At 35.1% G+C, this 13,568-nt stretch overlaps 1 protein-coding gene across 2 annotated transcripts in view; it reads left to right on the top strand.

The window, feature by feature from the left end:
- Positions 1-13,568, top strand: part of POF1B (POF1B actin binding protein) — an 83,961-nt gene that overhangs the window by 56,274 nt on the left and 14,119 nt on the right. For both annotated transcript variants that reach the window (XM_019717430.3, XM_019717429.3), the window contains exons 10-15: positions 3,469-3,561; positions 4,379-4,492; positions 5,318-5,470; positions 5,771-5,890; positions 7,245-7,373; positions 8,603-8,685. In XM_019717430.3, the coding sequence (XP_019572989.3) occupies positions 3,469-3,561; positions 4,379-4,492; positions 5,318-5,470; positions 5,771-5,890; positions 7,245-7,373; positions 8,603-8,685 (692 nt within the window). The remainder of the gene's footprint in view (positions 1-3,468; positions 3,562-4,378; positions 4,493-5,317; positions 5,471-5,770; positions 5,891-7,244; positions 7,374-8,602; positions 8,686-13,568) is intronic.

Here is a 13,568-nt window from a genome sequence, read left to right as displayed (position 1 = left end):
GTTGGATGAAGTCTTCTGTAAATGCTGCTTAGATCCTTTGGCTGATAGTGAGTTCTTCTATATTCTTGCTCATTTTCTGCCAAGTAGTTCTATCAGTTGCTGAGACACAGTTATAGAAGTCTTCAGTTATGATTGTGGATTTGTCCGTTTGCCCTTTCAGTTCCATCAGTTTTTGTTTCATACATTTTGCAGCTCTGCTGTTTGGTATATACACATTTAAGATTGCTATGTCTTCTTGGTGGATTGACCCTTTTATCATTATGTAATGTCCCTCTCTGTCCCTGGTAATTTTTTTGCTCTGAAGACATTTTTATCTAATGTAAATACAGCATGCCTGTTTTCTTTTGACTAATCTTTACACATTATATCTTTTTCCAACCTATTACTTTCATTACATGTATTTTAATTTTCATTATATTTGAAATAAATTTCTTATAGAAACACATAGTTGGGCCACTTTTTGTTCTCACTCTGTCAATTTCTGTCTTTTAATTGGTATATTTAGACCAAATTGTAATTATTATGTTAGGGCTAGATCTGCTACTTTAATTTTTTGTTTTCTGTTTGTTCTCTTTGTTTTTTGTTTCCCTGTTTCCTTTGTCCTACTTTCCTGTGGATTACTTGAATGTGTTTTAGAATTCCATTTTGATTTATCTCCAGTGCTTTTGAGTGTATCTCTTAGAATAGCTTTTTTAGTAGTTGCTCTAAGTATGACATTATATACCCATAACTTAAACCAGTGTACCAGTATCAACATTTTATCAGTTTCATTGAGCTGTAGAAAATTTTGCTTCCTTTATCTCTCTTTACCCTCCACATTTATAATTTAATTGTTTTAAATATTTCCTCTACATGCTTCAAGTCCACATCAGATAATGTTATATATATTTTTGGCTTCAGCCATCACACATAATTTAGAAAATACAAGAGAAGGAAAACCTATTGTATTTACCCATATTTTTGCTTACCATGTTATTTATTCCTTCTTGATGTTCCAAATTCCTTTTTTTAAAATCACTTTCTGTCTCTTCAAGAAACTTCCTTCAACCATTCCTTTAGAGTAGGTTTGCTAGTGACAAATTATTTTCATCTTTCTTCATCTGAAAATGTGATTTCCCCTTCATTCTTAAAGGATATTTTCATTAGATACATAATTTGCAGTTGACAGTTCTTTTCATTGAGTACTTAAAAATTGTACACCACTTCCTTCTGGTCTCTATGGTTTCTGATGAGAAATCAGCTGTCATTTGAATTGTTATTCCCAATAGTTAAGATTTCTCTTGCTGCTTTCAAGATTTTAAATTTATATCTAGTTTTAAGAAGTTTGACTGATTTGTCTGGGCATGAATTTCTTTATACTTACCCTATTTAGACTTTGCTCAGCTTCTTGAAACTGTATGCTTATGGGTTTTGCTAATTTGGGGGAGTTTTCAGTTATTATTTCTTCAAATACGTGTTTAGCTCCACCCTTTATTCTTTGTACCTAGGACTCTGATGACATGAATGTTAGGTATGTGTTATACTCCCACAGGCCTCCAAGGCTCTGTTCCATTTTTTTTTTCCTAATCTATTTTCTCTCTGATGTTCAGATTGAGTACTTTCTATTGTTTTATCTCAAGTTCACTGATTCTTTGCTCTGTACTTTCCATTCTGTTTTGTAGTCTATCCATTGAGATTTTTATTTCTTTTTTTTTAGTTATTGAGCTTGTCAGTTCTAAATTTCCATTTAGTTATTTTTTATATCTTCTATTTCTTGTCTGAAATTTTCTGTTTTGTTGCTGAGACTTTCTATTTTTATTTGTTTTAAGTATGTTTGTAATTTCTTGTTGAAGCATTTTTATGATGTGTTTCAAAATCCTTTTCAGAAAATTCTAACATTTCTGTTATCTTGATGTTGACATCTATTAATTGCTTTTTCTTATCAAGTTGAGATTTTCCTGGTTCTTGGAATGACAAGTGATATTTTCTTATTGAAACATTGTTATTTTGAGTATTATGTTATGACTTTGGATTTTATTCAGATCATCTGTTTTACCAGGTCTCCTCTGATACTGAAACAACAAAGGAAGTGGGGACACTGCCTGTGATTGCCAGCTGGGGGTGGAACTCCAAGTTCCCCATTTAGCCTCTGTTGACACTGGTCAGGAAAAGAGCTCCTTGTTCCTCTTCACAGGGGTAGGAATTGTGTCTCTCTACAAGGCCCTCACCTTTTTAGTGTTTAGTATCATTAGGGAGGAGTGCCTCATTTCTGTTTCCCACTTGGCCTTTGCTAGCACTGCAAGGTGAGTGATCTCATTTCCACTGGGCAGTGACAAAAGTCCTTACTCTCCTCTAAGCATCCTCTGACATCACCCTAACAGGGAGGTGGAGCAGTACCTCACTACTGCTGAGTAAGGTGAAAGCCTAGGCTCTTCATTGTCTCAACTGACACCATAGCGCTTGGGGTCTTGTTTTTGACCAGTGGGGATGAAAGCCCCATTTCTCCACCCTACCATTTCTAACACCAACCTGGTGAATGGTGGTGAGGGGGAATATCTAGGTTCTCTTCCTGGCCTTTGATAGTTTTGGTGTGAGTAGAGTTGCGGGTTTTTTCTGAAGTGTTTGGCTGGAGTAGAGTGATTGTTATCTAAAAGTTCTCTGCCTTGCTAGGCTGCCCCTTTCATGGTTCTTTGGCTACAGAGAGCAGACTTTTGTAGGGACTTTTGTTGTCTGTATCTATTAGTGGTTCTGGGTTACTAGTTTCCCCGACATCAATCTGTGATATATGAAACAAAAAGAAAACCCAGGAACTCTCTTCTGTGTTATTCCTCAGGTCCCAATGTTCCTAACCAGACTCCTTTCTTGTTTTTACCTTTCAGTCATTTTATGATTGTTTTATAGATAATGCCCAGGACTTTTTGTTATACTTAGCAAGAGAAATAAGGAAAAATATTTCTACTTCATCTTTCAGAAACAGAAGTTGCTTTTTATAAACCATTTTTCTTTGAACAAATTAGTTTAACTTAGTGAAAGGGTTTTTCTCCCTACTCCTTAAAATTTGAGATATTTCTGTACTTTAAGGTTAAACTTGTTTTATATTCTTCTCACCTCAGGCAAAATCCATGCATTTGGAAGCAAACTTAGGAAGATGCATTTTATTATTTGAAGGTTGACTGCCTGATATTTTCTAATCTTTAAAGAAAGGATAAAAGTAAATTTGAGAATTTGTTGATAAATTTCTGTCTTGTGAGAATGATGATATTTCATCATGGGAAAAAATAATAGACGTTGTTCTATTATTACATAGCCATGATCTCTTCAGGAGTATTTGTTGAACTACTTATGCATTTTATTAACAATATTGCCATATCAAAAATAAAACTGTTAATAAGTTTTACTTGTATGAACAGAAAAATAGTATCACTGTCACTTATACTGTGTATTTTAAATGCTAGTAAAAATAAACTATCAATCGTTTTCTTCCTCCAGATGAGGAGCATGTCCGATAAATCACTCCGACTAGTGCTGTCCACATTCAGCAACATACGGGAGGAGCTTGGACATCTTCAAAATGACTTGACAGTAACATTTATTTTGATTTTTCTTTCCACAGCTTTTATAATTCCTATCTTCTTCACATAGAAATCAAGGCATTCAGTCTACTTTTTAAAAATGTAATAAAACACAACAATATTATGCTCACCCAGCCATAGTTATTTTCTTGAAGTGGTTAATTGTGGCTGAGACAGGAGACAAGAAATGTCCCATGTGAAAATGAAAGTTAGGAGTGTACTTCTTAATTAGTTTACCACCAAGGTAATTTAATGCTTAAAGCCAGGGAGTAGCTTGTAAAATTAGAATAATTAGCTTATTGAATGGGAATTTCCCTCTTTTCTGTAATAATAAAGCATACTCTGAATTTCTTTGGATACTTCAGAACTTCTTTTTCCAAGATCTTAATCTTTTATATTTTCTATTTTAATTGGTGTCTTGGTGCCATCAGCTAGGTACATTCAGAATACTTCCCATACAATGAATAACTCCTTGAGAACTTTGGAATAGGTTTTCTGTTTCTGGGTTCTGATGAACACATTTAGACTCTACTTTGAAAATTCACTACCTGCTGGGATTAACAAGGATTTTTTGTAGATTGGGGCAAAACATCAAAGTTTTTCAGAAGCTTCTGCTCCATTGCACTTTGAATTAGTTGATCCGTCCAAATTCTCTTTCAATGCAGGTTTTTAAAGTTTCAATACTTTTGTATCCCATATTTTGTTTAACTTTTAAGAATTCTATTTTGTTAAGCAACTACAAATGAAAAATGCTTATTTGAACCTTCCAATGTGACTGTGGACAAGTTTCTGTTATTCTTAGTCATAACAAATAATTTTGTTTCTAGTCATTGGAAAATGATAAGTTAAGACTTGAGAAAGATTTGGCATTCAAAGAAACTCAAATAAAAGAATATGAAGAACTCTTGGCATCAGTGAGAGCAAATAATCGTCAGCAGCAGGTCAGTTGTTATTTTCATTGATGATAAACTAGATTGATAGCTTTTCCTATGCACAATTACTGGCACATTGGTGTTATGAAATACAATCCAGACAGAATTAAAGTATGCTTGGGAAAATTTGTTCATGTGAGAATTGAGTGGCTTTGGGTATTTCCAATGACTGAAAACCCTTTCAGAAAAGCAGATAACCTTATATATTTTAGATGTAAAATATATGCAGTCCACAATTATCTGTGCTATTGGGTGACAAGAATTGCATAAATAATGAAAATCTAAGTTCACTCATTGATTTAATCTACTAACGTGTTGATGAAAAAAGTTTCTGTATAGATTTTAACATGTGTTTGTTCAATGAATAAATGAAATGATCATCTCTAGAAGTGTTCTCCAGATGTCTGAGCAAAAATGATTCCTAGGAAATTGTAATGGGTGTCTAGGGCTGATCCCTTCCTAATCTTCACTCCCATGACAGTCCCAAATTTTGCTCAACTTCCAATTGTCACATAAATAATCAGGCATATGGTCATTTTGTTTCCTACTAGAAGGCAGAGTATAGAGTGGTCAAAGAGTAGCAAGAGTCCAATTGCTAAATTGGTACGTTGAAAATTCATCTACTCTTGATTCCTTCTCACTCAAGATAGGCAAGTCAGACTAAGGGCAAGAATTTAATATTTCATATGGCTGATTTAATTTGCCACTTAATGGTAAATATCTAAGAAAACCAGGAATGGAAAAATATTATTTTACTGAATTAATCAACTAAAAGACCATTCTCCTCCAAAAAGCAGAATGCATTTGTCTTATTTACTTGTCTCTTCTTTACAGCAAGGACTTCAAGACTCAACCTCAAAATGCCAAGCACTGGAAGAAAACAATCTCTCTCTTCGACATACACTATCAGACATGGAATATAGATTAAAAGAACTGGAATACTGTAAACATAGTTTAGAGCAAGAAAATAAAAATCTTAGAATGCAGGTATTAAAATTTTGTTTTACATATGACATTGCCTTAGTTATGCCATTGTAATCTTAGCATTGGCATATATACATCCTATTCATCCTGAGAAAATACATGGACTGCTTTCTGATGATCTCACATGCAGTTAGGTCTTATCTCACTGCTACTTGGGCTGTATAATGCAATTCCTAAAAATTGCTCTCATTATTTTAATGTCTCTTTAATCATGTGGTTTCCATTTAATAATAAGTCTTGTAATATAATATATTATTTCCTTCATAACAATTCAACTACAGAAGGTTATTTTGTCTTGGTTAGGTTTCTGAGACTTGCACAGGCCCAATGCTACAGGCCAAAATGGATGAAATTGGCAACCACTACATGGAGATGGTAAAAAACTTAAGAATGGAGAAAGATAGAGAGATCTGCAAGCTACGGGTATGTTGATCCTACACTGCATAAATGCACAGGTCAGCACAGACTTTCTAATAAGATAGTGATGGTTTCAGGTTTAAAACTACAAAGAAAAATCAAGTGAAGGTAAAGTTTTAGGAATATTCCATAAAACCTTTTGTTTAAATACATATTACTGTGTATAAAATATTGCTAAATTGTTTTCTAACTTAGCTTAATCTTTTATAGGAAAGCAAAAGAAGATAATAAGTTCAAAGTTTTGGTTTTTAAATTTTATTTATTTATTATTATTTATTTATTGGCAGGGGGATACCCTTTATGATCTTGCCTAAAGCGTGTTTATGCAGGTAGGGAAGAGTAACATTTGGAATTATCCTGTAAAGTCACAATTGGATTCATAAAAATCCTCACTTGACTTTGAGGGATGATACATAGCAAGAACTTTGTCAAGCAAAAGGATAAAAACAGTGTTGAATTATGTACCTGTAACTGGCATCAAAATTAGAATGAGTATCCATTGCCTTATCTTGTAATTCTAGGTCAAATTGACTTACTCTTAATTTACTGACTCCTAAATATATTTAAATAACTTAAATATTTTAATGGAAAAAGTGACCACAGGTTTTTCTCTCCAAATATCACTGTACAATCTTTACCAAAAATCAAAATGAAACAAACAGTAATTTGTTCAAAAGCTTACTGATATTCTTAGCTGATTTCCTCCACTGTTTTTTTTCCATTCTGACATTACTAATAACACTTTAACCTAACAGCCATCTATGCACACATAATGTAATAAAGAGAAAAACGGATAAGATTTGGAGTCAGAAGACCTGTCTGTCTCCAAACATTGCTTAGGGTTGCAGCAATGTTTTTCTTGTGAGCTGAATAACTTTGTCATTTAACCTCTCTGGATCTCATTTACCTGTTTTTGTAAATAAGTATTATAATAATACTTTACATATCTCACAGCTGCTGTGAGGACTGAGATAAGACATGCAGGTGGAATACTTTGTGAACTGCAAATCACGATATAATATTAGTTATTATTATTATTTGGTTTTCCTTAATTAGTATTTGAAGGAATCTAAAGTGCCTGTTTTCTTCACTTTATTTTAATTCTTGTGTCCTAGGACTGTTACTCAGGTCATACCTAGCCTTAAATAATAAAGTCACCTTTTTAAAAAATGAGAAATTTCAAATTGGTGTTTTAATTCATATTTTACATTCATAAGACTCTATAAATGTTTATAACTATTGGTATTTTGCTCTTTGTTTCATAGCTACCTGCATGACTTTATGTAATTTAACCTCTCTGGAATTCAGTTGCCTATTTTGTAAATGAAAATTATAATAATTATTTTTTTTAACTCCTTAGACTCAATTAAATCAGTACCAAAAGGATGTTTCAAGAAGAGAGGGAAGTTGCAGTGACTTCCAATTCAAACTTCATGAACTGACAAGCTTGCTAGAAGAAAAGGATTCCCTTATAAAGCGTCAGTCAGAGGTAATAAAGGAAGGGGTAGGGTGGAAAGGAATAATACAACTCAGTCTTGTAGGATAAATACTTCCCATGAATTAAAGGAGAACACATTTCCAAGACTTACTTTATTCATGAAGTAGAATGTAAGTGAGTGAGAAGAGGTAGAATATTCATATTTCAGGAGAAATAAATTAAATGAAAGCTAGAACTGAAGCCAAAAATAAATACCATTGGGCATTTAATATTTGTAAAACATTGATTTTATACCTCATTTCTACTGAAACTCCCAATAAGACTCCTTACTAGCTTATTAGCTGCTTCAGCAAAGGACTGTGTTATAGTCCTCTCTGGATCTGTAGCACATAGCCCAGAATCTATTATAAAATAGGTACCAAAGGAAAGATCTACCAAAAATAGTGGCTAATGTTGTATTGCTGTTATTGAACAAATGGTACTTGTAGTAAAATTCAGTGATATGCTTTCTGGTAAGAAGTAATACCTGCTTCCCATATTGAAGTTTCATTGCTTTCCTGCTATGGCTATGATTTTCAAGCATTTTAGGATGAAAACTTTCATATCATCTTGAGAACCATGTCCATTCAATCTCATGTTATCCCTCAAATATAGGAATCCTATGCCAGTTAGTTGATTCCTGAAAGACATGTAATGCAACTTACTAGATACTATGAAGCAAGAATATATGGTGTTCAAAAAGTGAGATTAGACATTTTTACCTTAAGTCTAAAAAGGAAGAAAAATAAGCAATTATTCTTAGTAACCTTGTTAAACCATCAAATATACTTTTTACCTCATGTTTCTACTATTTCCTTTTTTTACATTTATTTATTCATTTTTTCTGTCTTGTTTTTCAGTTACAGTTGACATTCAATGATATTTTATATTAGTTTCAGCATAGTTGTTAGACATTTATGTAATTAATGCAGTGATTCCCTCCAATCAGTCTAGTACCCACCTGGTACTATGGTACTATTCATAGTTGTTGCAACATTATTGACTATATTCTTTGTGCTGTACTTTACATTCTCATGACTATTTTGTAACTACCAATTTGTATTTTTTAATCCCTTCACCTTTTTCACCCAGCTTCCTAAACTCCCTTCCCTCTGGCAACCATCAGTTCTCTATATCTATGAGCCTGTTTCTGTTTTGTTTGTTCGTTTACTTTGTTTTGTAGATTCCACAAATAAGTGAGTCTACTATTTTCAAACGATTATGTTGTCTTTATTTGTAAGGAACTCTCGAAGTTGAGACAAGAGATATATTCATCTCATAACCAACCCTCCAGTGGTGGAAGGACTACAATTACCACTAAAAAGTAATGTATTTTTAAATGATATTTGAATATGACTTTGGTTCTTATATAATCCAAGTTATAGCATTATATATATAATGGTATATATATATCCCTAAACAGAATTTGGTATTTTCTTGCAGGCCAGTAATTCTATTGAAGAATGAATATTCACAAAAATATACAGCTATTATGGTCAATAAAATTCTGTAGCACACATTTCCCATATTTATAACATATTAAGTACAATGGACATGAAAAGCAGTTAATTGGTTGCTTAATAAACTATATTAGATCAGGACTCTTTCAATTGCACATGCCAGAAACCCCACTTCAACTGGTAGTTAATTGAGTTTATTGGGATTGCTTGGTGTCCAGATGGATTTGTATACTCAAAATACATCATCAGAAATCATTGTCTGTCTCTTGGCTCTGCTCTTTCTGGTGTAGATGTCATTCTTTTTTTTTTAATAAGTGTTTTATTTTTTTATTAGAATTGACATACAATATTACATTCATTTCACATGCACAACAGCGATATAATTTACGAGGTGATCACCCCAATAAATCTAGTTCCCATCTGACACCATAAATAGTCATTACAATATTGATTATATTCTGTATGCTATACTTTACACCCCATGACTATTTTGTAACTACCAATTTGTACTCCTTAATCCCTTCCCATTTTTTACCCACCCCCAAACCCCCTTCTAGCTGGCAACCATGAAAATGTTCTCTGTATGTATGAATTTGTTTCTGTTTTGTTTGTTTATTTTGTTCTCTAGATAGCACATAAAAGTGAAATCATATGGCATTTGTCTTTCTTTCTGACTTACTCCACTCAGCAATATATCCTCTAAGTCCATCATCTATGTTCTTGCAGATGATAATATTTCATTCCTTTTTATGGCTGAGTAATATTGTAGAGTGTGTGTGTGTGTGTCTGTGTGTGTGTGTGTGTGTGTGTGTGTGTGTGTGTGTGTGTGTGTGTAATCTCTTCTTTATCTATTCATCCATTGATAGACACCCAGGCTGGCTGCCTCCAATGCCTCCACATCCTGGCTATTGTAAACAATGCTGCAGTGAACATATGGATGCACATGTCCCTTTGAAGTAGTGTTTTGCATTTCTTCGGATAAATACCCAGAAATGGGATTAATGGATCCTTCTTTGTCTCCAGTTGTAGCCTTTGTTTTAAACCTGCTACCCCAGGTTTTTGTTTGTTTGCTTTCGTTTTCATGAAATATCTTTTTCCATCCTTTTACTTTCAGTCTGTGTGTGTCTTTCAATCTGAAGTGAGTCTCTTGTAGGCAGCATATGTAAAGGTCTTGTTTTCTTATCCACTCAGCTGCCCTATCTTTTGACTAGAGGATTAATCCATTTACATTTAAAGTAATTATTGATAGATATGTAGTTATTGCCATTTCATTATTTACATTTTTGTGTCTTTTTTCTTATTATTTTTAAAGAATTCCCTCTAAGGTTCCTCGTAATACTACTTTGGTGGTGATGAACTCCTTTAGCTTTTTTTTATCTGGGAAACTATTTATCTGTCCTTTGATTCTAAATGATAGCTTTGCTGTGTAATCTTGAATGTAGGTCCTGACTTTTCATCACTTTGAATATTTTCTGCCAAACACTTTTTGCCTGTAAAGTTTCTGTTGAGAGATCAGCTAACTATCTTTTGGGAGCACACTTGTGGGTAACTAACTGCTTTTCTCTTACTGCTTTTAAGATTCTTTGTCTTTAACCTTTGGTATTTTAATTATAATGTGCTGGTGCGGGCCTCTTTGGGTTCATCTCGTTTGGGATTCTCTGTGCTTCCCGGGGTTGTATGTCTATTTTCTTCACAGGGTTAGGGAAGTTTTCAGTAATTATTTCTCCAAATATGTTTTCAATTCCTTGCTCTCTTTTCCTTCTGGTACCCTGATAATACAAATGTTGGTATGTTTCATATTGTCACAGAAGGCCCTTAAACTCTCCTCATGTTTTTTTGTGGGGGATTTTTTTTTCTTTTTTGCTATTCTGATTGGGTATTTTATGCTACCTTATCTTCTAAACTGCTGATTTGATGCTCAGCTTAATCTAGTCTTTTGTTGATTCCCTCTAATGGATTCTTTATTTCAGTTATTTTATTCTTCACTTCGGACTGGTTCCTTTCTATACTTTTATCTCCATTTTTATGTTTCTTATCTTTTTGTTCTCACTGAGTTCATCTATTCTTCCCCTAAGTTCACTGAGCTTTCTTATAAACAGTATTTTGAACTCTGCATCTGGTGGATTGCTTGTCTACATTTTGTTTAGTTCTGTTTCTGAAGCTTCATTCTGTTCTTTTATTTGGGACATGTTTCTTTTGTCTCCCAATTTTGGCTGCATCCCTGTGTTTGTTTCTAAGTATTAGGTAGAGCTGCTATGTCTCCTGGTCTTAATGGACTGGCCTTATGTCGTAGGTGTGTTGTGGGGTTCAATGGCACAGTCTTTCTGGTCACCTGAACCATGTGCTCCAGATGCGTCCCTTGTGTGAATTGTTTGTGCCCTCCTCTTGTAGTTGAGTCTTGGTTGCTGTTTGCATGTCAGTGGGAAGAATTGACCCTTGGGCTGACTGGTTGTGCGGACTGGCCATGACTACAGTGGAGGAGCTGTTGTGCAGGGGCTGACCCTACAGAACAGGATTCACTTTAGCAGGGCTCTGATGCTCAGTCTGCCCTTTGGGTGTGTTGCCTGTGGAGGCCACTTGGTGGTGCTCCAGGTTGGCCTGAAGCTGGTCACTGGGCATTCCAGTCCCGGGGTCTCTGGTGAGGGGCCTCACCTCAGGCAAATTTCAGCCACAACCTGTGCCCTGCCTGGGCCACCTGTCATAAGCTACAAAGCAATCTGCAGAAGACAGCCACCCTTGCTGGGCTTGGAGGTGCCTGGGAGAAACCAAGCTGTGAACCAAAGCTGGCTGCCACTAATGCCAGGCTTGGAGTTGTTCAGTCAGAGGTACAGGGTATGTCAAGTCCAGATGCTTCTTGTCGGGGTTATGTGAACTTTGAAACTTTGAGATATTTTAGGAAAGTCTGCAGCATGAACCAAAATAGGTCATTTGTATGGGAAAATCACTGGAAGTCGCTTGGGTAGGTCTGCAAGTTGGGTGTGGCAAGGTCTCAGGGAATCACCGGGGTAGAGCAAACTGTGTTAGCCAGATTGATGAAGACTCAGACATGGTGACTGCCTGTGTGTGCACGCTGGGAGGTGGGAGGGCTCACAGGAAATAATGGATTCTGCCAGCACTTCTGTCTGGGAGAAAGCTGCCCCTCCAGCCTTCATCCTGAAGCCAGACAATTCAGTTCCTCCTGATATGTCCCTGGCACCTTTTGAGCTACTGCCCAGCAATGGAGCTCAGAGAGAGTAAATCTGTCAGTGGGTCCATGTGTGGGTCTTTAAGAGGAGTGGCCAGGATTCCAGCAGCCCTCTGCTACACTCATCTACAATCTCCACTGGTTTTCACAGCCAGAAGTTGTAGGGACTAATCTTCCAGGCACTGGAACCCTGGGCTGGGGACCCTGGTGTGGGGCTGGGACCCATCATTCTTCAGAGGAGATGTCCACAGCAGAGATATCTCTCCCAGTTTTTTACCGTTGGGTGTGTGACCAGCTCGTTCCACATCTTTGCCCCTCCTACCAGTCTCGAAGTGGCTTCTTCTGTATGCGCTTAGTTGTAGGACTTCTGTTCAGCTAGAATTCAGGTGATTCTCAAAGATGGTTGTTCTATAGTTTAGTTGTAATTTTTATGTAGCTAGCACAGTGGAGGCAAGCACAATGTTCATCTAGTGTGCCATGTTGACTGGAAATTCTGTGTAGATGTCTTCTTTGGCAGGGTCTCCCCTCATTGTAGCAATATGACCACAGCATGCATCCCAGCAATTTAGTAAACCAATAAGAAAAGTCACTCTTTATGAATATTTTCAGCAAACATCTATTTTGGATATTCCATGTAAATGGAGTGATATAAAATGTGGTCTTTTGTGATTGAATTCTTTCACTTTACATAATGTTTTCAAGATTCATCCATGATTTAGCATGTGTCAGTACTTCATTGCTTTTTGTTACTAAATAATATTCCATTTTATGGATATACAACATTTTATTTAACAATTTATGGATATTTGGGCTGTTTTCCACTTTGGGGCATTATGAATAGTGCTACTGTGAATGTCTGTACAAACAAACTTGTGTGGACATATGTGCTCATTTCTTTTGAGTATATACCCAGGAACGGAAATGCTGGGTCATGTGGTAACTCTATGTTTAGCTTTTAGAGGAACTGCTGAACTGTTTGACAAAGTAGCTGCACCATTTTACATTCCTACTAGCAGTGTATTAGGGCTCCAATTTATTTCCATTCTCTCCAACACTTATTGTTCATCTCTTGGATTACAGCCATTCTAAAGGTTAGAAAGTGGTATCTCACTGTGGTTTTGATTTGTACTCTCTAATAATTAATGTTGTTTAGTATTTTTTATGTGCTTATTGGCGATTTATATATCTTCTTTGGAGAATGACTATTTAAATTCTTCCTCAAATTTTAAATTGGATTATTTGCTTTTTAATATGTTGAATTGCAAGAGATATTTATATATTCTGGATATAAATCATTTATCAGAGATACGATTTGCAAGTGAATTTTTCCATTCCATGAACTGTATTTTCACTGTCTCGATAGTATTATTTGCAGCACCAGTTTTTCATTTTGAAGAACTCCAATTCATCTATATTTTTCTTTTCTTACTTGTGCTTTTGGTATTATATATAAGAAATAATTGCTTAATCCAAGGTCATGAAGATTTATGCCCGTGTTTTCTTCTAAGAGTTTTGTAGTTTTATCTATTACATTTATATTTTTTTCTTTTATTAAATTTATTG

The sequence above is a fragment of the Rhinolophus sinicus genome, chromosome 18 (genome assembly GCF_057876585.1).
Source record: "Rhinolophus sinicus isolate RSI-liver-muscle chromosome 18, RSI-T2T, whole genome shotgun sequence".
Classification (NCBI taxonomy): Eukaryota; Metazoa; Chordata; class Mammalia; order Chiroptera; family Rhinolophidae; genus Rhinolophus; species Rhinolophus sinicus.
Note: the sequence above shows the minus strand (reverse complement) of the source record. Positions and strands in the feature narration are given on the sequence as shown.